Below are 27400 nucleotides of genomic sequence, written 5' to 3'. Positions count from 1 at the left end.
TTGGGCTAGAGAATTTAGTCGATTATCTTGTATCTTGTATCCTAAACAAAGGCCGACAATTATCTTAATGCCAGGTGCAAGAAATTAATGTGCTGTAAGCACATTTCAGCACAATACTTCGTATAACTAGCGCATGCTATGGTGTCTGCAAGGGGTCGGGTGGACGTTAGCTGACGATGTCGCACTTAATCTGCGATAAAGACGGGCGTCCTTTTGGCCTAGGCAAAAAAGGTATCTGCAGACAAATCGCTGCCTGGCCCTGGACAAGGGGAGAAAGTGCAGAGTTGTGCAGGGGGAGCAGGTGTGGGCGGACAGGCCATTATAAGAACTCGTTGTGGTCCCTTTTTTTGTGTTGTTGCTTTTGTTGTTGTTGTAGCTGGGTGTCATCTATTTGTATTTTTATGTGCTTAATGTCAACGAAATAATTGAGTAACTCTGTGGCGTAGGTGTGTGTAAAGGTGTGTGTAGGTGTGTGTAGCTCTGTGTGCCCGAGCCGGAAAGAGAAAAGGCAACAAAGTGCAGGCATATCACATGAATAGTGAATGGGGGGGCTTTGGGCTAGGGGAGTGGGTTACTTTTGGACATTTGGGCTGCTGACAGCTTGACTGAAATGGAAAGTTAATGTTTATTCCATTTTTATGTCCAGGGCTGGTTGGCAGATGCCAGCGGGGACACGGTGGCAGCTTGTAAATCGTATCTCTATTTTGACGTTTCAGCGCTATTTCATGTTTTGTGCAGAAGGTTAAAAGTTAAAAGCAAATGCTTCTGATACATATTCAGTGGGGGTAGAAAATAAATAGTGTAAATTACAAAAATTTAAAGGAAATTCAAAGAGAATTGTTTTGCTAATTATAGAGTGAAATGTTTTTAGATAGACGGGTGATTATAAATACAGTTAATATATATATAGTTTTATTTACGGATCATTCTTTTAGGGGACTTTTAGTTAAACAGAAGAGCAATATATAAGATTTGTATAGAATTTTAAACACACACTATTGTTAATTTGGAACAGAATATATATGGAGCTATATTTTGAACTGATCCCCTATCTGGCGAATAGTAGAGTTCTTTTGAAGTTGTGATATACTAAATATCACAGAACAGAAATAGAGCTTATAAAAAAAATTAATATATTTTTTGGTGGCATGTTAGTCTGCTAAAGAATAAATCCGACCTAATGTATGTGAAACCGTTTCGCACAAATAACTATCTTACTAAAAAAATCATACAGGGGAAATCTAAATATTGTCATGAAGTATACTTTAAAAGTTGTGTGACATATTAAATTGCGAATTTTCAATATAAAGATCCCACATTTATTTATTTTTGTATTTACCTATTTATTTTGTTGGTTATGTTAACGAGTGTCTGACCAAGTATTTAATTCAAAAGAATATACAAATTAAAAGCTAAAACATCTTTGATAGCTTGTGATAAGTTAATTTTTTTAATACTAAATACCTTAATCTTGAATTGTCTGCATTAATATTAGTTACTTTATTTAACCTGTGAGATATCAGAAACTAATCGTATTATGTAGCCTACTTCATATATTTTCTCAAAATAATCCAACTTTGTGCAGCCGAGTTTTTTTATAGCTTCTTTTAGCTTTTTATATGGGAAACAAAACTCTTTGAGCCGCTTTTAGGCTTTATGTCTTTTGAATACCATGCGAAACGAGTAAATTTTATGGGCACAACAGCGGTCCACCTGTTTGGCATGCACAACTAGTCGAAAACAGTTTTCCTAGCTTGCTCTCAAGTGGATTTTTTTCTCTCTACTTTTTCTCATGTTCACAGATATTATATTATTTCTGTTGGCATGGTGCGTGGCAAAACCAATTTTCTCAGCGCGCCACTTGCCGCTCTTTTTGGTAATATGACCATTTTATGGTCCACGCATGTGGTGTGTGTATGTGCGAGTGTGTGTGTCTGTGTAGGTGCTAAAGCTAAACACGTACTAGCATGCCCAAAGGTAGTGGCTGCCAGCTCTAGGCAGCACCACCTGCCTGCGTTTTCTTTTTTTTAATGAAACAATCTCAGCAAATATGATATTTTGTATGCAAACATGCAAAATATTGCCTGCGCCTGGGACCGGGCCCAAAGCGTACTCGTAAAACGAAATAAGCCATGCGCCCCAGCACCACAGCAGCTCCTACCCTTCCCCGCTGAGCCGCCTCTAGAAAAAAGACCTAGCGCTTGGGTGGGCTGCGGGTGCTCCTTACGGCGTATCTTGTGTGGTTGGGTGGCTGCGTCTTACGTCAAAAGACAAACAAACAAATATTTGCGCTGACAATAAGCTGAGTGGAGCGCAAAAAATAAGGGAATTAAATACAGTACTCGGCTGTGTTATGAAACGAATTCGCCACGATTCCGACAAAGTTTCACCCAGAAGAAAAATGTTGATATCGTGCATATAAATACATTGTATATTTATATCGGAATTTCCTTTTTTTTTAATTGTATTTCTTCAATATATTCGTAGTATATTTTACTGTAAAAACATTAAATATATATAAGTATTCAGATCTTTTTTATATCCATTCCAAATTAATCCTAATACTGCCGGATGTAAGGCAAAAAGTACATCCAGAACAACCCCTACCCAAACCCAATCAACTCAGCGCGCTGTGAAGCGCAGAGAAAGGCGCAAGCTGCCACTTGCCTTGCCTGCGTTTTCAATACATCTACGCATTTTGAGCGGCTTTTATGAAAATTTGATGTTCTTAGTTGCCGAACTCAAATTGTCAGCTGCATTTCAAATGAGGCCTCAGCGAAATAAACCCTTTGATAAGTAAATACAAATATACATATGAAATTCTTTTTTGTCAACTTGGTTCCCCAAGTCATATATGTATGCATGGATATGCACACACACACACACACAAACACACACAGACACGTGCACATACACATACTTATATATTAAATATGTATTGTATATCAATAATTCAATATTTATTTTCACTTTTGTCGCTTTTTCTCATTTTGTGCTCAGCCGTAAGTCGTAACAAGGAAATTTAATCTTTTTCTTTTACACATTTCTCCACCTGCTGGCAAAATGTTGTTCCTTTTTTTTTTGCTTTTTTTTTTTTTGGTGTTGCTTTCTTTGAGGAGCTCCGAAACCCAATTAGTTGACGACAACGTTGACGTTGAAATTTGACATCTTTGCTGTCAAAGCAGCAGAAACGGCAGCAATTGAAAATTGAAGTCCAAATTGTATTTATAACGAAACGAAATGGGGAGAACATAAGTATTTTTTCTTTCTCTCTACCTGTTCACCTCCTATTGAGGGATGAGTTTTAAGTTTCTCGTGCTGGTCAATTGATAATCAAATCACTAAAAAATGCGGTTATCTATATATTTAGTTATGTGTGTGTGCCTTAGATTTACAAGGCCTAAAGGGATGGCATCAATGGTCTAAGCATGAGTTGGCAAGACAACGTATATAACTAGAGTAGGAGAATGGATGACTGTTGTGAACATAATGAGATTCTAGTTAGGAAATAGGAAGTTGATTGGAGAGAAGTTGATAGATACCTTAATTGACAGATATGAGAGGTATAAGAAAAATTAGATTTAATAGATAAAATCGAATATAAGGTAAATAAATGGGTACTGCAGAAAATATATCATTTTAGAACATTTAAGATTTCTTTATAATATTTATTACATGGTTACCGTGCTGCTTTTTACCCTTTTCTAAATTGCATTGAGTTCTACATTTGCCTTATAAATTTCTCTTTTCGCATCGCCCTTAAATATATTTCTTTATCTCACTTAAATATTTTTTGAATGAAACAAGCTTCATTTAAATATAATATGTGTGTTAAGTATACGCTTATGTAAATGCCCTTCTTCTATCTCGATTTTCATTAAATACCACATAATTCCCGCAACAACTTTGTATCCAATACCCCGCATCCTCTCATACCACCCCCTCCGAAACTATTTACCATAGTCACTAATTACAATTGCGCGCTGTCTCGGCCTTTGGCTGGCCACATTTTGGATAGAGGCTGACGCTGTATATGGACGTCTTGTAGCCCCCAAGGAGTCCAGTTCGTTTGAGTCCGATTCCGTTAGGTTCCGTGCCATGCCGTTCGGTTCCGTCCAGTGTTGGGCAACTAAGCTGTCAACAAATTAACTGTAACGCTCTGAGCAGCTTCGACATTGTGCCCATGTTCGGTTGCCAAGTTGCTGGCCTGGTCGCTCGGCCGTGCACATGTGTCGTAAATTGCATGCCCCAAAGGAGCTGCTAAAGCGACAAACCGACCAACCAACAGCCCCCCCAACAAAGCGACAAAACCAACCAAAAGCAACAACAAAGCGACAGCAGCAGCTGCTACAGGCGCTCCACATGAATTGAACAATTAGCAAAATTGCTCAGACCCCAAAAACAGAAAAATAAACTGCCAGATGATTTAAATTTCTTTTCTTCTCAACTTTTATATACATATACACTATCATTGGGTATTATAAATTTCTGGCAAAACCTGCTACTCGGGCATTTCTAATACGAACTTTGGTTTGTCAGTCCGTCGATTGACTGACTGACTGACCGACTGATTGATGATTAAAACAGCGCACAAATTTTACCTTTTGTTATGTTTTTGAAAGCTAAGATGAGGTTCTCGTAAAACTTCCAGATAAATCTGTTGGGGAAATCCACCTTCCTGGGTGGAAAATGGGTGTTTTTACGGTAGTAAATTGAACAAATGAATTCGCATAAAGTAAAATATTAATAAATAATAATTAAAAGTTTTTTTTATCAGCACTTTTATTATACTGTTAGGAAAGTGTATTCAAAGCTCTGCTTACGACGTATAATTGTGTATATATAGTGTACCAATTTTATTCTTTTCATGTATTTGTGGGGCTGTTCAGAGTTAGGGGTGCGGGCTCTGGTTGTCGCTATAAACGATATACATTTTGTATAAATAACGGCGCTACGTGCGGTAATGATGCCGACACGTGACAAGCCAGCGAAAAGCAGGTAGACAAAAGGCGCTGAAATGAGATATTTTTGGCGAATATTTATTATGGCGTCCGGGCAGGTGTATAAATTTGCATGAGCTACTGCGATGCGTGCGTGTGTATGTGTGCGCGCAGGTGTGTAAAAGTATGGCCAGAGGGGGAGGGGGAGTAGAAAACAGTTCACAAAGCACTGCATAAACAAATAAACAAACAAAACATAAATTTTTGCACACAACACACGCACACACACACACACACACACACACACACAGATATACATAATGTGTAGGTGTATGCGGGTGTTACGCCCCACTGTGGTGCGGTTCTCCTTATGCCTGGCACGTTTCTTGGCTGTCGCCGTTTCCGGCTCTGCTGACTTGTGCCGTTGCCTGCTGTGGGCCTTTCGACTCCGCCGGGGCTTGACATTGGCTTTGATAACAATAATAATAATAAGAAGGTATAATAACAATCATTTTGTGCCCATAAATGCCGCTGCATGCCTCGACCAAGTCCCAGTCCTTGGGCCCACCTGCCCCAACCACACCCAAAAGCCAACCATGAGAAAGTCTCTTAAATTTTTTGTATTTTTTTTTATTAACTGACAGTTTTGTTGGAAAATTGGTTTATTTATAGCAATATTTTTATTTTTATTGATGCGGCACATAAAACATTTTCAAATTTTTTAAAAAGGAAATAAATAACAATATTTTGAAGAGTCCACCCATCAGACAGCAAGAGATTTCCAAGTGCAGCAGCTGTGGAATATAAAAACAATTTATTGTTAGCCACGAATTGTTATTGTTACTTGAAAAGACTTAAGACTAATCAAATATCTTTTATTTTTATCTCTTTCTTATAGCTACACATGTGCTGATCGAAACGCATAAACTCCTGATAGATGAGAAAAACAAGAGAATCGTCAAAAACAACGGTGGGAAATTATGGCGATATTTAATAACGTGAGTAGCGTTTTTTATGGTTTGACTGAATACTGAAGAGCTCTTTTTAAGATATTCTATAAAGATATGCAGTTTTTTATAAATAAAAAGATAAATCAATATATAAAAGGAAAATATAAATAACAATTACGACGATTATGCGATGAAATTCATGATATAAAATAGCACCGCGAAATATATGCACGTGCTCTTGAGTCTCTCTTGCCTCCGAATAATCATTTCCAGTTTTTAATGAGGGAATATGAATCTACTATCCACCACAAAAACTAATATGCCCCTTAAAGGAAGCTCATGTGCTTTCATAATATTATTTTTAAATGCATACCAGAGAGTATAATGATTGATAAAACGAGCAAATTCTATATTTGTGCCAGCATATTTTGTATTCTGCTGTGAGTTTTATATATAAGAAAATATTTTTCATAAAGTATTCTGTTTCTGCTGTATTTGGCAATATATTCTTGAATAATATATTAGGTGATTTGAAGACCATTTTTTTATTATTGAAAATGCGATGCTTAACTTAATAATTCCCTTATTCAGTTCTATGATATATTATTTTACTTAACGAGTAGAGTAGAAACAAAAATAATAAGAGATGAGTCATTTTGAAGTGTTCTTCGGAGAGAAAGGAAAGGCAGAGAGAAAGACGAAAGAATTTTCTAGTGAATCTTAAAATTGTTCATAGTGTGCGCTTACAATTCCCAAATGGTATAGGCGCTCACTCCTTCGAGCAAAAAGTTGCTGGTTCAATCAGCTTTTTCCTAATATGTTTTTAGTTAAAGGTTCTTCAGTTAAAAATTCTCCATGGCAACTAAATCACATATATTTGAAATTTGTTAACCTTCCATATTTCACTCATGCGATCCACCGTCATTAAATCAGAAACACTACGCAATGTTGTTGTCCAATGAGCCGCAGCACATTTTGCATATCGCCCGGGATGTCCGGTTTTTGGGAAGCACCCACTTTCTCGTTCGGCTGTGGTCTCATTTGTCAAGTGTTGCCAGATCTTTGGCCACATAACTGAAAGCTATCAAATCGCTGCCAGTTGAACGTATGATTTGGCCATTAGGCAAAAGGAAAGCAAAGCTACGTGCCAATGCAAAATCGAGTCGGATTTTCCAAGTGTCTAGACTTTTCGTACGATTCCAGTGCAAATACACTTCTTCGGGCCCTTCTATTTGCATAGTCGGGTGGCCATGGAGCAGGAGGGGTGAACGGGGATGGCGTAGGGTGGCAGTTCGCAATTACTGCGAAGCGTATTGAACAGCTTCTGTTTTATGGGCAGCGCTTCCATTTGCCAGCCATAATAGAAGGCTCTGTTCATAAAGTAATCTCGACTGCGCCTTTGTGTGCCTTATATGCGGGCCTCAAGCAGCCCCCTGCTGGCCCCCTTTCACCCAGCCCATGCCTCTAAGAGTTGTAACTTTTGTTCGACGCCCGGACATGTGAATATCAAGGATATCAGCTGGTACAAAAGGCAACAAATTAAACGGTTCTATTTGCAAATGAATTGTGCGTGTCTGTACTGCGTAATTTTGCTGGAAAACTTTGCAATACACCCATGGAATATACACTCAAAGAAATATTCCTAATATACATTTCGGTATGACCAAATTCTTTCTAAACTGTATGTATAATTTTTCTAAAATTATTTATGAATCGGGCTTTATTTCGAACAAGAATTTTCAAACTTAAAACAAGCGTGAAATTTTTTCAATTATAGTTCAACTTTACCTGGTTTTGTACTTAGAAATTTTAAGATTATTATTAAATGGAATATATCAGAATAGAAAAGAATAGATTGGAATAGAATATAAAATTATTTAATTATCAGGCTACGGGACTTTACTGTATTCTAAAGAATTTAAAACATTTGGAGATGTCAAAAAGTTCTTTTAATTTTCAACCAGTTTCTCAGGCTTGAACAAAGTTTCTTTAGATGGAATACCATATATTTAATTTAAACTACAAATATGATTCTCCGATCAACTAGAACAAACTTTTTTTGAAGATGGAGTACGATATATTTTAGCTTTGTACTCTGAAATTTTGTATGAAGAATTTTGATTTCTGGACTGATTAACATGTCTTAAGAACTCTGCTTGGGTTTTGACTCACACGAACATCTAAGTGGAATAGATTGGTTGTATATAAAATAACTGACAATATATAAATGTGTTTTATACTAAGAAATTTGAAATCTGCATAAGTTCTCGAATTACCAATCTCATGCTCAGGCTATAAACTTCTAAGGATTGGCAACGTTTGTGCTTGATCTGAGCACAACGTGCCTGACTATTTCTCCGAGTGTAGCCGGCTAGTTCTCCTTTATCTCTAATGTGTTGTAAAATGTTGGGGATAACCCAATAACTGGGCAAATAGACACACACGCGCACACTCTTGAAATAAAATAAGTAGCTGCTATAGAAAGGAAACGAATTGAAAGCAAAGGATTCTAGTGTCTTCGTGTGTGTCTTTTGTGGGTGAGTGTGTGCGCGTGTGTGTGCTGAACTTTTGTGTGGGCTTCTGCTTTTGCGGCATTTCATACGCTCAATTGCTGTTGGTTAGCCAACACTGGCAGCGTGTCCTGGTCGCCAGTCAATTGAAAATGAAATTGCTAAAACTTGGCAAGTTCTTCCTATCCCGCACCACTCTGCCCCCGCCTCCCTCTTGATCTCTCACCCTCCCTCTCTCTCTCTCTCTGTGTGTGTGCCTCAAAGCACAACGTGCGGACAAGCATGCATAATGAGCTGCAGGAGCGTCTCCTTGAAACTGGCCCCGTCTCATACCCCACAGCGCGCCTCACTTTTGGCATGCGGGCAGGTTACCTCAGCAAATTAATACTAACAGACGCGCAAAAGTATGCAACATCAAATGGCCCAAGCGACGTGCCACCAGCTTTTATGACACTGCAAAAAACTGAGGTGCAGCCGGTTGCTCGCCCGAACCTCTTTTGGCTCGTAAAGCTGCAACTGCAAGCTGCAGGGGACACATTTTGGGGCAACATTTCGCTGCTGCTGCTTATCACTTGACACGTTTTGTTGTAGTCATTTTATTTTTCTTTTTTTATAGATTTGTTTGCATTTGTCGCCTCCCTTCCGCCCCCTTCTTTTTTTTTTGAGTGCATTTGCTTGTTGCGCTTGGCGTTGACTACGCAGTTTACAGATTTTTACGATTCAACTCGCCAAATTTATATATTTTGTTCTCGTTGTTGTTGCACATGTGCGAAAGTTTTCATTATTGTCACAAAGTGACAGATTGTTCGGTTATAGATATATAGAGAGGGGTTTTATGCAGGGAAAGTTGAAAAGGATTAAGCACATAAAAATGCAGACATAATGCGACCATATTATGGAACTTCAACAAAAAGTGGGATTTTACGAGCACCTCTTTTTTCACTGTGCGTTAAGGCTGACTCTGTCTGTGGACCTGTGGGATTTCGTTTGAATGGTGCTTTGACTCGAATTTTATGAGTATTAAACATGATGCACAGTTACGGCTATGATTTATGAAAAAATCCTTAGGTATGACAGTGGAATATATATAAAAAGAAAAAATACTTCACTTTATGGATACTCAAATTAAAATAAATGCAGTATTCAAATTCCAAAAAAGAACACATTGCCCAGTATTAAAATTTCTTTCAGACAGTTTATGTTTTATTCGTTAAAGCGAGGAAGCGAGTTTAAAATTAATTATAGAAAAGAAACTCCAATTTATGAAAGATACCCAAATTAAACAAAAATCGAAATCAAATTCCAAATTGTCCAATTTTAAAATTACTTTTAGAAATTTTATGCTTTGATTAAAGCGTCTTTGAAGAAAGGCTTACAATAATGTTACATAAAGAAACACAAGTTAGATAAGAGCTAAAACTGATCTATTAAAGAATGACCTGTTCTGCATAGTCTCTGATATAAAAAAATAAATAACAGCGAACTCTAAGTGGAAATCTAGCAGAAACTATTTTAATACTACGCATTAATGTGGGAAATTTCCGGCCACAGAGAAATATATATTATTGTAGTGGAAAATAGTTACTTTGCCTCGGATTTTATTGAGTTTTAAATATTATGCATAGTTATGGCTATGCCATATAAAAAAAATGAATCGTTGCTTTATGGCAGATCAAAATAAAGTCTCTGATTCACAAAAGAAAATCATTAAAAACAGTTTAGAACAACAACTCGAAAAAGAAACCTTTCAGATTCTACTCTCTTATTTTTACATAATGTGTCACGCATTGATGGACCACATGAAATTTTATAAAACCCTTCCAATCTGTTGCCCGACTGTTTGTTTGAAAACTAGTCTACTATTTTGAAAACCAAGCTCATGTTTTTTTTTTTTGCCCGTATAACTATGTTACGTAGCGGTTATATAAAATAATGTTTAAAATATTGTTGAGAAACAGAATTTTCATTTGTAGAAATGATTTGTTTTATAAGATATTTTATGTCTATATACACTGTGCTGGTTAAATAAAGAATAAAGTATGAAGATATATTAAGTTATCTTATCTTACACTAACTCTTTAAAAATATCGATAGAGTGTTATATTTATATCAGAAGAATATATCTTATGTATGAAGATATGTTAAATTTTCAAACATTTCCATATACTCTAATTCCTCTTAAACATCGGAAAAACGTTGTTTTTATGTCAGAATAATATATCTGTTTTGCCAAACTCCCACAGAAGCTTTAACTTTAAGTTTAGTTTCTGTATGAAAACTAAGTCTGCAAAGGTATTTAATCTTTGGCACCAAGGTCTGTGCCTCTTTTCTTCCAATTGGAAATTGCTTCTAACAAATATTCGCTTTATTCAAATATTTACTTTTAATAAATAACTATAAGTAGCTTATTTTTTATATTCAAAAAAACTACATTCAACTATTAAATTGCTTATGAACACTTACCATATTTTGGATGAAAATATGTATTTAAAAGGCAGCCTCTTAACATATTATCTGAGATCAAAGCCTTTACATTCCCTTGTTTATTATTGTCAGTCTTTCGCTTTTTACGTTTGCTTTGCCTAAAATAGATAAATGAAAAGATAGAAAATCAAAAAAGTTTCAATTTCTCATATTTTATTTTTTAAAATTCACTAGAAATTGTTGCACTTTTTTTTTAAGATTATGCGTGTGCTGAAATGTGATTTTGGTCTTTCACAATTTACATCAATTTTGCTGGTTTTTTAATTTTATTACAAAAATAAATATATTATCATAATCCTTATTTTTTTTTACTCCCACATTTTTGCGAAAGCTGCCCCGTAAAATGTTCAACAATTTTCAGCAAATATTTTTCGAGCAGTATTTGTGTCATTTTTTGTTTTGTTTGTTGGTTTTTGTTAATTCTGTGTTGGGCTTTTCGTTTTGCGCATCGAATGCGGCAATTTGACATTTGCATTTCGGGCCTTTAAAACGAGCCAAAAATATGCCAATGCCTAAAAACGTACATGCATTTGGAAATCAAACATAATTTTGTTTTTGATTCAAATCGAATGGAAAGTTTTTTTGCATACTTCATTTAGGCAATTCATATGTTCTCTAGTTGTGAAAAGTGTTATTGAGGGTATGCTGGGGCAATAGAGAGTAAGAGCTTATATAAACCACGATCAAAAACATAGCGCTTATAAAAATATCATATCTGATTGCCTAATTTTATATACCTATCTATGTGTCTTTTCTGTTGTTTCTTTATAAAAAATTCTCGAACTCGGCGATGTGATTTTTAACTTTCTGACGAACCAAACTCGGTTTATTTTCCATAAAACTTTATTTGAAAGGTTTAACTGCTTAGAGTTGGTAATGAAATGTTATGACTAAAATAATTGATTCACTCTCTATATTCGCATTATTATTATTAACTTTGCATAGGAATTCACGCATATATAAATTGAAGTACCATAAAACTTTGTGTGGAAGGTTTTACTGCTAAGAGCTGGTAATAAAATATTTTGGCTAAAATAACTGAATAACTGTCGATGTTAGTTTTTCTTTCATAAATCATTAACAATGAATTTTTTTTATTTAGTAATGTTTTAATGGGCTTCTTTGATTGAATATAAATTGAAATATCCATCAAATTAAAAATAAATTGATTTTAATATTATTTTTATTTATACACTTTTTTCTTTGTTGGCATATTAGTCGTTTTATTTAATATGTCGCTTTTACTGGCCCTGTAAACGAACTATTCAATCTGAGGTTCTATTAGAAATAATACACTTGTACTTTTAAAGCTAGAAAATCATTAAAATGATTTTATTTCCACAATGTTTTGTATAATATAATTGCGCGCACAACTTTTAAAATATTCTCCACAAACTTGATATGCGATTTTAAAGCATATATGAAGATCTCACTGACAATGGTTTTTTTTTTAAAATTCTCATATAGATTCTCTAATAAAATTATCTTAATACAGGGCATAATTTAGTCGTTCACTTTCACGTACATTTTTGACACTTTAATATGAGCGATAAATCAAAAGTTAAAACTCAACAAATCATTTGGTTGGCACACTAAAAAAAACCATTTGCTAAAATAAAAAAAAAAAAGGAAGCGAACGCTCACAAATTAATCAGTTTCGATTTCGGCACTTGCGGTTTAATTGGCCATTGGGCGGCACACCCTAACGATCTGTGTGTGTGTGTGTAGGTGTGTGCGTGTGCACACATAAAACTTTATCACGCCTCCAACTGTGGCAAGGACTTGGTCTCCGCCTAATTCAAACATTCGAATTTACGTTAAAACCTCATAAAAATTCGCGCGCCAAAAAAAAAATAAGAAAGTGCCGTTATGAAGTTCATTCAGTTGATGATGGTGTGTGTGTGTGTGTGTGTGCGCGCGGGAAATGGGTGTAGGCTGGTATGTTTATACTCACATGAACTAAGCAAAGGAGCAGTCGCTATCAGCAGGCAGCATCCTGTGGCGTTGCTTTATAATATATAAAAATATATATGTTTTTTCCCACGCTGGCTTTTGTCCTTTACATATCGTCCTGGCAGCGCAGCTGTGTGAGTGTGCGTCTGTGTGCGTTTGTCCTGTGTCCGTGTCCTGAGCGCTTGCCACGTTTGCCGTCTAAACGATTTACGACACTTTTGCCAACTGCTTTGCCGCACACATTTGCAATATTGTTTCTACTAAGTGTGCGTGTGCCCGTGTTTGTGTGTGTGTGTGTTGTATCTGTGTGTTATTAGCATTACACAAAACCAACACAAACACACACACATACACATTTACAGTTGCAAAAACAGCAACGAATGCCGCACACGTTCGTTTTTATTATGTTAAATGTCTCCTGGGGCCAAGCAGCAGGACACACACAGCCATTCTGGCGCCACAACAACGGTAAATCGCAACGTCTGCTTTGCCTTTGCAACTGTCTGTTTTTTTGTGTGCAACTTTCTCGACTGTCTCTGCGTCTGTCACATTTCACATAAACTCAGCCTCTAACGCGCGCGCCAAAAAGTATGCAACACAATTCGCTCGCCGCACCAGCAGCAGCTGCCGCGACAGCAATCGAGCGTTTCCCTTTTGCACCTGCCGCTTTTAGCACACAGCACGCCGCTCCACTGAAGACTGACACGGCAACGCGCTTCAATCCGTGCGAATTGGCCAGCTTCGGTAAATTCACCCACACACGAGCCAAGTAAAACGCGACGCTGTGCCGAGCATAGCCGAAAGCTTTTCCCTGTCCTGTGTTGAGTTGAGTTGAGTTGAATTTGGCTGCAGCGGCGCTTCGCTCTTTGCTGTGATTGAGTTGAGTTTCCTTCAAAAAGAGTCCGCAATTTACTCTGCTCGTTTGTTGAGTTTCATCTGGGGTATACTTGAGCGCTGCGCTTTGCTTTCAGGCTGCTCAAAGAGACGTTGCGCATTTCAGTGTACTGAGTTTTGAGCGGTATTCATGTACTCGATTCTCTTTGCTAGTCCTGCTGCTGTGAAAGAGCTGCTGAGCGTGAAAAATGCTCCGCTTGAATTTGAGTTGAGTTTTGCGTTGCTTGAGCTGCAAGTCGCCTGGCTCTTGAGCATCTTTAAACTAACCTGGCTACTGAGTTGTCTATAAGTTGCTCTTAGTTGCATTGAGTTGTTAATTGAGCACTTTCACAGCTGCTATCAACCTTGAGTACTTTATTCGACTCTAACTTAGCAGCTCTTTGAGCAGCATAATTGCGAAAAATGTTTGACTTGCAGCTTGTTTTAGTTACGCTCGGAGTTGCATTTATGAGTGGGTGTTAGCTACACATCGAGCTGCTTGTTTTAGTGAACTACTCATTGCTTTCTCTTAAATGTTTTAAATTTAGCATTAATTATAAAATATTAAGAAAACAATTCCATATTTTCCTCATATTTCTTCCCATTAATTTCTATGCTTTAAATATAAATTTTCAAATTAAAAAAATCAGAGGATTTTAAAATTAATTTAATTTATTAAATTATATATATTATTAAAATAAAAAAATACTTCCTTTTTTTTAAAAACCAAGAATAACAAAAAAAAATATGTTATAATTATTTTAATATTTTTAACTTTTGAACCTTGCTTGAGTCAATTGCAATTGCTCAAGCTGAGCTACTTTCGTTCGCTCACAATTAATGCTCTCTTTGCGCTGTGCTCTATTCTAATTCTCTTTTCCTGCACTTTTCACTTGAATTGAGCTGCTTATGCGACTCCAACAGCATCATTTTCGCTTCTCTCTTTAGCTCACTTGAGTGTCGTCCTTCACTGAGTGGCTTTCTTCCATACTCGCGCTCTTTGCTTGGTAAGCTTTCGAGCTGGTTTCGTAGGGCTTCGTTAGCGCTTCGTGGCTCGCACGAAAAACTCACCACAGTAGCTTGCCGAGTGCTTTTATTCGCTCAGGCTGCTCGTTGTGGCTCGGCTGGCACACAAACTCACACACACACACCCACAAACCCACTCACACACGCGCACACACACCATCTGCTCGCTGCGGCTGGTGCTGAGCCTTGGCCAATCGTAAAAGTTTTGTACGTATTTAGTACAATTTCGGGATTTGGCAGGATGTAACCAGCCTGTAAGAAACTGAGCGCGCTGTGTGTGACAAAAAGAAAGGAAATAACAATCAAATACAACAACAAAAATTGTTTAAAAAAAAGTTTTTAAAAATTTCAATTAAAATACTAAAAATATACAAAATATAAATATATTATATATAATATATAAATACTTGTGTTTTGGTTGAAGAGTTTGAATTGAAAACGTCAACATCTTCGGCTTTGCCTCGGTTAATGCTCGTTACACACCAAACCCCCCCCAGCCCGCCTCAGCTCCCTCGTCTTTCAACGCATGCCACGCGACGCGTCGTGTTTACCGCGTGCCGGTTAACGGTTCTTATTTGTTTGCGTTTTTTTAGTTTATTTAGCTCAAAGTGCGGCAACAGCTAATTAATGTTTGCTTTGAATTTGAAGCGCTTTAAAAACTGGTAAAAAATTAATTTAAATTTTTGTTTAAATTTATAGCAGAAAAACAGATCTTTGTGTGTGGCCTTAAAATGTCGTTGAGGCTTTAGACTATTAGGCATAGCAAAGGATTTGCTTATGCAATGCCAAAATAGAGTAAAAGTTCTTATAGAAATTTGACAAAAAATAAAAGTAAAGAACCCAAAAAAGTGGCTTCACAAAATGAAACGATTTTCACAGCAATTGACATGGGGCAAGGGTCGCGTCAGGGGCGTAGTGTAATGTAGGGGGAGGTAGGAAACTAACCCAAAATCAAAATCTGTTGTGTTTGTTTTTGTTTTTGTTGTTGTTGTTGTTGTTGTCCTGTGTCATTGTCCTGCCACAGTAGCTGCTGCTGCTGCTGCTGCTGCTGCTGTTGGTCCCGGGTAATAGTGTCGTTTCCTTTATTTGTGCCCGCATTGACTTTTATGTTACCTTCTTCGCCTTTTTTTTCCACTTCTGGTGCTGCTGCTTCTTCTTGCTCGCCGACGCACACACAATTGAAAATTCAATTGATTTACAAAATGAAGTTGCTTTGCGCTGAGTGTGTGTGCGTGCGGGTGTGCGTGTGTGTGCATTTTATTTTTTATCTATTTTCATTTTGGCTTTTACGAGCGGTACAACAATTTTGAGCTGCTCTCCTCGGGCTTTTGGCTTAAAGCAAGCGTTAACAGTTTTCCAGTTTGTAGTTTCGCTAGAGGCGTGGCACAGCGTTTGACGCCAAAATTTTCTGCCTTTGTTTTGGGCAGCGCAAACAAGCGTCACGTTTGCGGCGACTGCGACTGATGGTCACTGTTGTGCATATGTGCGAGTGTGTGCGAGTGTGTGTGCGTGTGTGTGTGTGGATTGCGGCCTAAATCGTTTTTGGGCGAAGAGCTGTGATTTTTCGGGCGTTGTTTTTTTTTATTTGTTGGTTGGGCAAAGGCACTGAAATGTTTGCTCTGGACATTGTCCTCAAGTTTTGTGGGACAAGCAAGAGAAAAGGATGCGCCAGAAATTGACACAGTTAGGGTTTTTTTGGGGTAGCTATATGGGCCGAGTAAGTGAATTTCCAGGCAGTGAATCGTAAGTGTAACTATCCAATGGGAACTTGCCCGAAAAAGGACGCAGGCATTTTGATAGATTGCTTTAAGTTGAATCGACTGTCAAATGCATTTTTCGGCTCTCAATTGAAATTTGTCAAGCCAAACTATATAGAGGATATAATTCAGATTAAATTTCAGTAAAACTCAGTTTTATGCGTCCGAATTTTTCGCCGGCCCCAAAAAGCATGCTATAAAATTGGTTGTGCAATTCGTGCCTTGAAATTTGAAATTCAGCTCTATTTCTGCACATAAAATAAACTCGTAAAATTATTTTTAAAATTTTTATTATCAGCAGGAGCTCACACACGCAAACTGACCTATCGTAAATTATGTGTATTTTATATTTGTCAATTTTCTGCCAAATTATAAATATTTCCTGACATTAAACCCTTTGAATGTCATAATACCTATTGATTAATGCAGCTCCGCAAGAGGTACACTTTTAAGAAAGTAGAATAACTCAAGCTCTTTAAGTTTTTTTTATTCGAACAAGAAATAGTTAACGCAAGTTTCACACACTTCAATAATTCACGTGCTCTTAAAACTTCTCCAGCGAATTGAGAGAGCACGCTGGAAAATAGGTAATTTTTCTTCTGCCTTTGCGTTTGTAATATTCGATCTGCCTTCAAGAAGTTTGCTTATGAATCGCATCAAAGGCAACAAATCGCACGCTCGCATAAGCCAAGCATTGGATTTGTAATCAACTCCCAGCTCAGTGAGGCAGCGGAGAAATTTCAGTGGCAGGGGGGAAGGTGAAGCACATTTAGTTGCCGCATTAAAACTGCAAATGCTCGCATTTGGCCCTTTTTCATGTCCTTTGACAGCTGCTGCTGCTGCTACTTTGTAGCATACTTTTGCGCTGCTTTTTATTGTGTAGCATTCAGTGTCGTCCTTTGGACCAACTGTTGTCCTTTTTTTTTGTTTTTTTTTTGTAGCCACTTTTGCAGCATTCGATTGTTTGCCATAGAGATAATTTGCAGTTAAGCCAAGCAAAAGCAGCTCAGTTATGTTGTTTTACATTGTTAGTTGGTTTTAAAAGGCAAACAGCTTGCGAGAAGGACCTCAAGACTTAAGCGCCTGATGAAGTAGTTTTGCACAGTTTTACAGTTGTCAAGAGCTTCACATTTTTGATAAGATGCTTTTCGTGTTTTTTTCGCATTTGTCTTAAAATTCTTAAAGCTGCATCAGAGCTATACACAACATACTTAAAGCTCCTTCTCTCCGTCTTACTTCCGTCTTCCGTTCTTCAATCCCTACCTGCCCACATTCTTCATCTCATTTCGTGGCTCCCACAAGCACTTTGTTTTGCTCGTTTCGGTGTCAAGTGTTTTTATTAGACGCAACGCAGAAAAAAGAAAGAAATAAAGAAAATATGAAAAATATGTGGTAAGAAAAATATGGAAAAAATTGCAGCTACTATAGTCGACAGCTGTGGCAACTACTTCCCCAGATCCCCGCCTACGCCATAAGAGCTGGAGCTGACGCCCATTTTATCTTTATGCGCGTGTATGTGTGTTTCCTTTACCTTTATAAGAGCTGTTGCTTTTTCCTTTTCTATATGTGCTCTATCAAAGCAATATTTAAATGAAGTTTTGCGACATCTCGGGCAGATTTAAATACCCTGTGACTATTGGAAATGTCTAAAAGGGTTTATGAAAGTTTTCTGTCAGTGTATGTAACAAAAGATGGCCAAGTTTGTATATAAATAGTTGTACAGAGTATCAACTAGAGTATCCACTCACGGCAAGAGCACTTTTACTTGTTGTACATATTTGCGTTTGGAATCCATTTTTATGAGACACTCATAACACGCATACGACGTGTGTGACAGCTAAAGTTCTTCTTGCTGTCAACTTGAACCATTACTGACATTCGTTTTTCTTTGTTTTATTGTATTATATGGTAACATATCTAGTGAGCAGTTGGCTTATCAGATGTCATTAGCCTAATTGACAAAAAGTCAGCAAGTTTTCTGTGCAGTTTGTTTCTGGCCAAGTCAAGTTTATGTCAGCGTGTAAATAGTGAACGTGAAAGAAATGTGAGTAAGAAATTTGATAAGCAATTGGATTAGAACTGTTTGCTTTATATTTGCATCTAGCTTGAGTAAATAAAATGCATGAATATGTTATTAATTAATTAAAATTATTAGGCATTTATGAGCTACAGTAAAAAAGCAGTCAAGTGAACATCCAAGTCTGAAACTAATTAAAATAAGTGAATAGCATAAGTACTACTCATTTGACAATGAGGTTTTATTGGGCATCTTTATGACGAGGCTAATCGGTTGCGATCTCAGGCTAGTAGGAAAAAAAAGTAAACATAGTTTTGTCATTAACACAGACCAATTTTATGTAAAAGTAAAGTTGACAGCCTTGCCTTACACTTATAACAAATGCATTATATACAAAAACTGCCATAGCTCAACTTCTTGGGATTTCAAAAGAAAATTCTATTCCGAAATCAGTAAGAAAGCGTTTAAAATATAATTTAATTTGCTCTTGCGCTAATTTGCAAGTTGCGCTCAGCTTCAGACTGGAGTCACCTGCAACTTAGCTCTCCTGCTCGGGCTTAACATTAAGACGATAAGCACGCATGTCTACAGTAGACACCCCATAAATTATACCATAGCTATCGCCAGTCAATCTATTTCTATTATAAATTCCAATTTAGCAATTTCTAAGCAACGTTTTCCAGCTTAGTTGCTAGTTGTAAGTAATTCAAAATTATCTTTCATCTGTTTGGCATATGCTGAAAGGTTTAGAGAGAATATAACCTATATATACCTACACACATATATATATGTATATATATATAATGCATTTGTGGCCCTTGTCTTTATCTTTCTGCTATAATGACGGGCCGTTTGGCATAAAATCCATTAAATCAACTGAACGCGGGCAGCGGGCAGCTTGCACTTCAAGTTGGCAGCCCCTTGATACGAGTCCTTGTAGGCGGTTGATCGGCCACGCCCACGCAGCTGTTCTGCTTGCTCTTGCTGCAGCTGTTGTTGTTTTTGTTGTTGTTGTTGTTGCTTTTCTTGTTGCTGTTGACGTTTGCAATTGGTGTTGAAAACTTCAGTAGTGGAAATTGGGTAACGCTCAACGAGAATGACGACGACTGCAGTCAGCATTAAGTGTAGCCACCCCCCCTCCCTCTCGCTTACACCCCCATCCGCAGCCCTATCCCGCTTCTTTCCGCCTTTCGCTCTCTATACCTTGCTGTCAGTAACAAAGAAAATTTTAATTTTGATGGAATGGGCAGCGGGTTTTTTGGGGTTCGTGCCTGTGCTTACAGCAAAAGTGCCATGGCAAAAAAAAAAATCCAATTATTTTAAAACTTTTGACAACTGCAACAACAACAACAACAGCAACTCCAGCAGGCAACAATGCAAGGGCTATGAAAACAATAAGAAAAGCAACAACAACGCAAAAAAACGAGTTGGCAGCCATTATAACTTCACTTGAAAAGTTTAATTGATTTTTACAAGTGCATATAGAGCGTAAAGCCGAGATGTATATACACACACACACACATAAATATATATATATATATATGCAAGGCTACAACTCTAGCTTGGCCACGCCCACCTACGGCCTGTTTGCTGAGTGCAGTTAAACAGTTTTTTTTCCTACCAAGTGGGCAGGTCCGCTCGCTCCTCTGCAAGCCCATGTAAACAAAGTGGGTGCAAAAAAATAAATAATAATAAAAAAGCGGCAGCAAAAGAAACAGAAATCTAAAGTAACAAAGCCCATGCAATTGCACAGTGACTTTGTATTTACCTTTTGGCAGTGCTGCCAACCTGTCTGTCTGTCTGTCTATCTGTCTCTCTAACCGTCCAATTGGGCTGTGTAGAAGTTCGAGAAGTTTGCAGTTCGAGTGCCGACTTTGGAGGCATTTTAAGCTGAATTTAATTGCCAACAGTTGTGGCAATTATTTGTTTCTCTTCTTGTTGTTGTTCAGGTCGTACACTTTGTAGAGGTATCTAATAATAGGCCTTGAATAGCCTGACGCGCCTTGTTGCATGCCACTTATGCCAGTTTTTAGTCTGATTAACTTAATTGCGTGCAAATTGGTTTCACCACTTGCATAAACGTTAGTTGCCAGAATATTGGAACTTTGAGAAATTAGATGCCTTGAAATACTGCTTATGGAATAGTTATATAGAAATTAACCCTTCTTAGCGCTAGTAGAAGTATGTAGGTAGAAGTCGTGATCCCTTGCCCGGAATTGCATTGCTCTAATAACATTCCTCTTCTATTTAAATGCTTTTAGATTTCAAGATTGGCCGCCGACACATCCTTTTCTTGTTCCATAGTCTACTTTCAATTTGAACTATTTCCATTCCTTTAATTTACTTATCTTCGATTTTCGCAAATTTTTCAAACATTTTTTAAATTTTTTATGCATAAAATATATGTTGGCTTTGGATTAAAAAGTTCGATAGATTGAAATTTGCATAAAAACCGCAACAAAACACAAACACACAAAGGTCTGTTGTTTCGTATTCATTTTACATCCTTTGTCAGCGCAAGGATGTCAGCCGAATTTGCCCTCACAACATGTCACTCTCTATCTGTTTTTGCAGGCGACTTAACACAAACGCATCAAATGACAACAACAAAAAGAAAATATCTATAAATCAATAAAAATAAAGAAGAAAAATTAGGATAATATAAAACTGCATATCTTTATATTGTTTAAGAGTTCATTTTTAAGTATTTAGTACAACTTTAAGCAGGTAAATTTTGTCGTATAGTAACAACAGCTTCCCTCCACATGGCAACGATATATGCTTACGATAATCCTGATGTTAAACCTGATGTCAAATGCGGAACAACGACAACATCAACAACACCAATTGGGGTACTGTACACAACTGAACCAATCAACGCATAATGTCCACAAATATTATCACAATAATAATAACAACGATAATAATGCGTGAACAACAACCACTACGACAACGATTACAACAACAACAACAACGACAACAACGATGGGCGTGACACATGCGTTGAGCGCATGAATATTTTGTTTGTATTTTACTAATCAAATGCCGCCATATAATGCCAATAATGATGATGATGACATCGCATTTGCTAACATATCTTGTTATATCCGATGATTTTCGGCTTGGGCAAATGTATTTAACAAACGATTGAACAACCATTTTCCACGTGTTATCACAAACGTTCATACAACTAAATGCTATAAAAAAAAAACTAATACGCACACAAAACCAAACTACACACACACACATATACACGAACACACGTGTAAAACGCTCCTTGCAACACTACCCAAACACTGCTACACAACACTGACTCTCTCTCTATCTGGTCAAACAGCGCGTGCAGTGTCGCTTTGACGTCGACAGAAACGTTTGAGAGAGAGAAAGAGAGCGCGTAAGGCGTGCGCGCGCTTCAGAGCATATCAGCAAAGAGAGTAAGTCTGATCGCACTGTAAGAGAGGGAAGAGAGAGAGAGAGCGCGCAGGCGAGAGCAATTTGCAGTATTAAATACTAGCATATTCAAACTTGTGCAGATTTCCACAAGCTCTCGCTTAACTATTAAGCAGCCACATACTCCCCACCACCACCATCACCATATCAGCACGATCCACTCTCTCACACCTTCTTTTTGGCATTAAATAAATAATGGGTCTGCAGATGGCAGCCAGTTTTGTTGCAGTCAACTTGTTTGCAGCCCTGTTGCTTATCTGGACACCAGCGACCGTCGATGCAGTCCGTGAGTACACTAATAAATACTACTACTAAATGGCAAAAATATATATATACATATATAGACTCTTAGGTATTTCCATTTGATATATTATGCTTAGATTTAAGCGCACTTTTTAATTGTTCATGCAACACGTTGCACGTTGCAGGCTACTTAAGCTGCTGAGTCTCAGTTAAGTTCTATTTAGTTTCGTTAACGTCTTGACACTCGAGTTGATTAAGTTGTAGAGTCTGTCAGCAGTTGACTTGACTTCAGTTAAGTGGGGAATTCCAGTTAGTTGAGGCAGCTTTAATCAGAAAATAGTTTAAAATCAAACTAACATTATCAAAGTCCAAGTCAAGAAGTTTAAAACAACTTATGGAATATATATATATAAGATAATCAAGGATAATTTTTTGATATGATAAATTAGTTAACGAACAAATGAACAAATAGAAGAGGGTTATCTAAGAATGCTTAGGAGAAGCGATTTAAATCCGGTGGGTAAAATAATAATTATCTGCAGATTGAAAACCATTACCGAAAAAATAAGTTATTTATAAAGGATTTTGTGTTCACTTGAGATGAGTTAGTAAATTAAAATTATAGAAAAACAAAATTTTACATTTTCATTATATGTGATTCCATCTAAATCCTATTTCACTTTTCATTAACTTAACTAGCTGAAAGATATATTATGGTAAGAGTTTAAAAAAGGTCACATTACATGGGATTAGAATTTCACAGTTGTGTTTCCATAACTATTATTAACTAAATTATTATTAGTATCTAAATAAGTGAAAACATAAACAATTCATTGTTGATATAAGTATCGATAACTATGTCTATAAACATAAACATTTTTTAATATTAACTATTTGGGTTTTTCACGTGAAAGTTTTAAATTAGATTTTAACTAAATTTATTATGCTATAATTTTGATTTATTTTGAAATCCTTTTTTTTATTATCTATTCCCTTGAGCTCAAAATATTTTGTCATAATTATTTAGATTTGATTTCTGATTAATCAATTGCGATCGATAGGTGTCATCGAATCAGATAGTTCATATTCAAGTAGCAGCTCACAATTCAGAGAGAGAATTTCGTATCTGAAGCTAATATTTTATATCTTGCAGTATCTGTTACTTAATTAAGACCAAATGCAGGGTCTGCTTTACTAATTACCTTTGCAAAGGTAATATGTAGAAAGAGAGAGAGGTAAATGTGCATTAATCTTAAAGTTTTCTTTAGGCTCAGCCGGCTCGTGTCGCGCCAATTAATGCGATGGCAATTAATCGGCGATTGAAGTCAGGTTTATCTTCTTTTCAAATATCTAACGCCATGTGCTCAATGTTCATTTTTGTTTTTTGGCTCAATCATGCGAAAGTTGTAAATTTCAAATTGCCTTGCCAGGTCGACCCACAGCCCACCCCCTCACACACTGAGAGAAACTTGTTTTTGGAGTCATATTTCATCAGTCAGCGCGAATGGGGGCTGGTTCGGTTTTGGCAGAGGGTTTGTACTAGTTTTTCGGCAGCTTATGGCTTAGAGTGTAGCGAAAACTTTTGCTATATGTTAATTATGGCGCTGCATTTATTTGAGGCTTAATATAGCATGTCGTATTCATATAGTTTGCCAGTTGCCAGTTTCTCGGTTTCTCGTTGAGGTTTTAGCTTGCCAGCGATTTGCGAGCGGGCGGCGCTGCGAGTGAGGGGCTTGGCTTGCCAGAGGGGATAAATTCTACCTACTTCGCTGTCGCTGTCTAAGCGAAAACTTTTCAAATTATCGTAGCATCAACTTTTTGTGCGCCCTGCTCGTCACAGCAAGTGAGCGAGAGAGGGAGAGAGCATGACAATTATTGCGAGGGGAGGCTGTTCAGATTGGGCTGGAGCTGCGGCAAATTAATTAAAACTTGTTGCGAAAAAACCAGAACGAACAAAAAAAAAAAACAAAAATGTGTGGTTGATATTTGTGTTGCGTTGCCCACTGTGCAGCTGTGCGTGGGCGTGGGCTGTGGGGGGGAGAGCCCTCCCCCCTCGGGCTAAAGCCGGACAATTGGCCGGCGTTGAGCCGCTTTTGTGTCATAATTTCAAACAAACGACAAATTAGCCGGCAAACGTTTCCGTGTGTGAAAAGCAGTGAAGAGGGGAAATGGTTTGAAAAGAAGAATGGCCGGGGTGGTAAAAGCGTGTGTGTGGGAAGGGGGGGGGGGGGGTCAAAGAACCATTTACATGCAATACACACGGCAAACAGCAAACAGTTTTGCATATGTTTTTAAACCAGCCTGCCAGCCCAAGCCCGCCCCCGCCCCGGCCCACGGATCTTGGCCCAGTCCAGCCACTCGACAAATGTTGTTGTCTAACGGTTTGTCGCTCTGTCAACGCCCAGGGCCGCTACAAATAGATAGAGAGCGGCGAGGGGAAGCGAAGAGAAGGGAAGGGGAGCATGTGCTGCTGAAAAGCCGCAGCCCGCAACGAGTTGTACAAACATTTCACGCGGCAAAGTGCCGCATAAATTTCAATTTAATGGTTCATACGAGTACAACACACACACACACAAAAACACACGTGTATACGAAAAAAAGAGGTGCGACAAAACTGTACAAAAAAAACAACAACAAAAACTCTTCTGTCCAACAGGATGTGCAACATTTGCTTTTGTTGCTGTTGTTGTTGCTGCTGCTGCTATTTCGTTTTTGTGCAATGTCCTGCCTGCTTGTTTATTAGTCCAATGCAATGAAGCAGCCGTGTGAAAGGTGAGACCAAACAACAGCAACAGCTCTCATCCTCTTTCACACAAAATATATCTGCAACCTGTTTCTAGAAACTTGTTTTCATTCTCCCCAATTTAAGCTAACATTTTGACTCTTGCACATATTTTACATTTCCAACTCAGGCAAAAACTGAGGGAAATAAAATTTGTAGCGAGGTTTGCTTTCAGCATTCAAATGCAGTTCGGAAAATAAAGTGAATAGGAAAGATCCCTTGCATTAGTCTAACAATATCTTAATCTCGACTGATTTTACATTTTCTCTCGTCATTGCTAATAATTTGATATACAAATTAATTCTATATTCTATACAATAATAATAAAAATAATAAAACATTAATAATAATAATACAAAAATTATTTATTTTTTTATAAAACATGACATTAAGGGGAATATGTAAAACATATAAAAATTTTGAACTCAAAAAAAAATATTTTTTTCTTGCAACATTTTTGGAATAGTTGATTGTATTTTTAATTTTTTGACCCATTTTTATCAGTTTTTTATTTTATTTATAATTTTTCCTTGTTTTGCAAACTTTATAAAGCAAAGTCTCATGCTCTAAGCTGCATTCATTATTTGTTCCCCAAAATTTTGTAACCGTAATTACTTGAATATTAAGAGATATATATGTGCTTTTAGGGCGTTACGTAATTAGCGTAAAATAAGATGAAAGTATTTATTTATGCGGTCGTTTCGGTTGCTTTTGCTGTCATTTTCAATTGTCGGCGATGGCAGCAGATAAATGTTGATTTATATGACCCTGGCCTCGCAGGTCCTGCGACATTAATGTGTTGACATTTGGGACCTCTTGAATGAGCGAGAAAAATGAAAAAAAAAAAACAAAAACAAAAAATAAACAAAAAACTAACAGCTTTTTGCTGTAGCCCATCAGAAAGAGGGACACACCAGATAGAGGGGCCCAGTTGTAATGAAAAGTAATAATATTAAATTAACAGAACTCTCAGGAATTGTGGCCGCATGGTCCGAGCCAGACAGTGCTGGGAGGGTAGGGAGAGGGTCGAAAATGGAACAGGGAATGCGGCCTGTGTTTCCACTATTATTTTCTGGCTAGGCCCGTCGCAGTAACATCTTATTTATGGTCTCGTTTCTCGTAAAAATTTGTTATTTAGATTTATGGCGCTTTGCTCTTTGTTGTTGCCACATTTATTTATCTCGCTTTTATTTTCTTCTCGTTTGTGCTGTTTGTTGATGCCACTGAAATTTTAGAGCCACTTTGCTTGGTCACTTTGCCACAAACGGGCGAGAGAAAAAAAAGTGTGATAAATGCCAAAACATTATTATTGTTGAGCATTCGGAGGGGGAGGCGGGCAGTTAAGAGCGTGTTCAAGTACTTCTTATATGGGCATGTTTGTTGATCTAATGATATGATGGCATTAATAAAACGCATTCGCATTTGCGTGTCTCATTTGCCTTAACTGTCCGAGGCATGAGGCAATGGCTGGGCGTGGTCTCCAGGGGCTGGCATTGAATCCTGCTAAAAAGTTGAGCAGTCAGCATCGAAAGCACAGTTCAATTCAAATAGAAGTTTTAATGTAAGCGAACTTTTATATAAATCGTTTGACATTTTGGTCTACGAGTGTTCCAATTACCAATTTGTGCGCATACGTATATTATATTAGCTGCAATTTCCTATGTATAGCCCCCAGAATAGCAAAACATGTTCCACTTCCCTTCCGTTCCAATGTGGACCTTGTAGGTAATCATATGTCTTTTGTTCTTTATTATAAAATTTTATATTAAGCATAATTTTACAAATATGTTCAAGCAATCTTAAGAGTTAAATATTACATACTACAAAGTATTTAAATATATATTTGGAACAAGTTATCGGATCCCTCAAGCACACACTTAATTAGTGGGTCAGCTTTGAGCTATGTTCTTTAAAAATGTTCAACTTAGCTTCGCTTCGAGAAAAAATCAGTTCTTTTAAGTTGTTGAACCCCTTTTTTTGCTTCAAACATTAAAATTCCCAGCTGAAATCTCGTCGCTTAAAGTCGCACTTATCTGGCTCAAATGCCACCGCAGACAGAATGACATTATGCAAATCTTTGCTGCTTCACTTTTAAGTGCCACAAATTGTGGCAACGCATTGTGCTGCACACTTGTTTTTTTTATTTTATTTTTTTTTTTTTTGCATACCACTTGCTGCCAGTTTAATTAGAAAAAATGTTAATTTAATGCTTCGCTGGCTCGCCGGGCTTTCTCTTCAATTGAGTTTCCTTGGCAGCCAGATGAGTGTGTTTGACTGTGTCTCTATCTCTGTGTGTGTGTGTGTTTGCCACTTTTGTCTATTTGTTTGTTTCCATCTAACCGAGCTGACGCCCAAAAAGTATGCCACATTCACTCACACACACATACACACACCACACACTGAGCCGAACACACA

General features: G+C 37.4%; 1 protein-coding gene and 1 long non-coding RNA gene across 7 annotated transcripts in view; one reads left to right on the top strand and one right to left on the bottom strand.

Moving 5' to 3' along the window:
• Positions 1 to 27400, top strand: part of Lar (tyrosine-protein phosphatase Lar) — a 163149-nt gene that overhangs the window by 21066 nt on the left and 114683 nt on the right. For all 6 annotated transcript variants that reach the window (XM_064698211.1, XM_064698213.1, XM_064698209.1 and 3 more), the window contains exons 2-3: positions 5839 to 5938; positions 21848 to 22246. In XM_064698211.1, the coding sequence (XP_064554281.1) occupies positions 22156 to 22246 (91 nt within the window). In that variant the 5' untranslated portion in view covers positions 5839 to 5938; positions 21848 to 22155. The remainder of the gene's footprint in view (positions 1 to 5838; positions 5939 to 21847; positions 22247 to 27400) is intronic.
• Positions 5595 to 13523, bottom strand: LOC135439478 (uncharacterized). The gene is made up of 3 exons (XR_010438063.1): positions 12839 to 13523; positions 10864 to 10982; positions 5595 to 5734 (listed from the first exon to the last, which is right to left on the bottom strand). It is a non-coding gene; the product is annotated as an uncharacterized LOC135439478 (long non-coding RNA).

The sequence above is a fragment of the Drosophila montana genome, unplaced genomic scaffold (genome assembly GCF_035044405.1).
Source record: "Drosophila montana isolate Dmon_TW-CO22-7 unplaced genomic scaffold, ASM3504440v1 contig_402_1, whole genome shotgun sequence".
In the NCBI taxonomy this organism is placed as follows: domain Eukaryota; kingdom Metazoa; phylum Arthropoda; class Insecta; order Diptera; family Drosophilidae; genus Drosophila; species Drosophila montana.
Note: the sequence above shows the minus strand (reverse complement) of the source record. Positions and strands in the feature narration are given on the sequence as shown.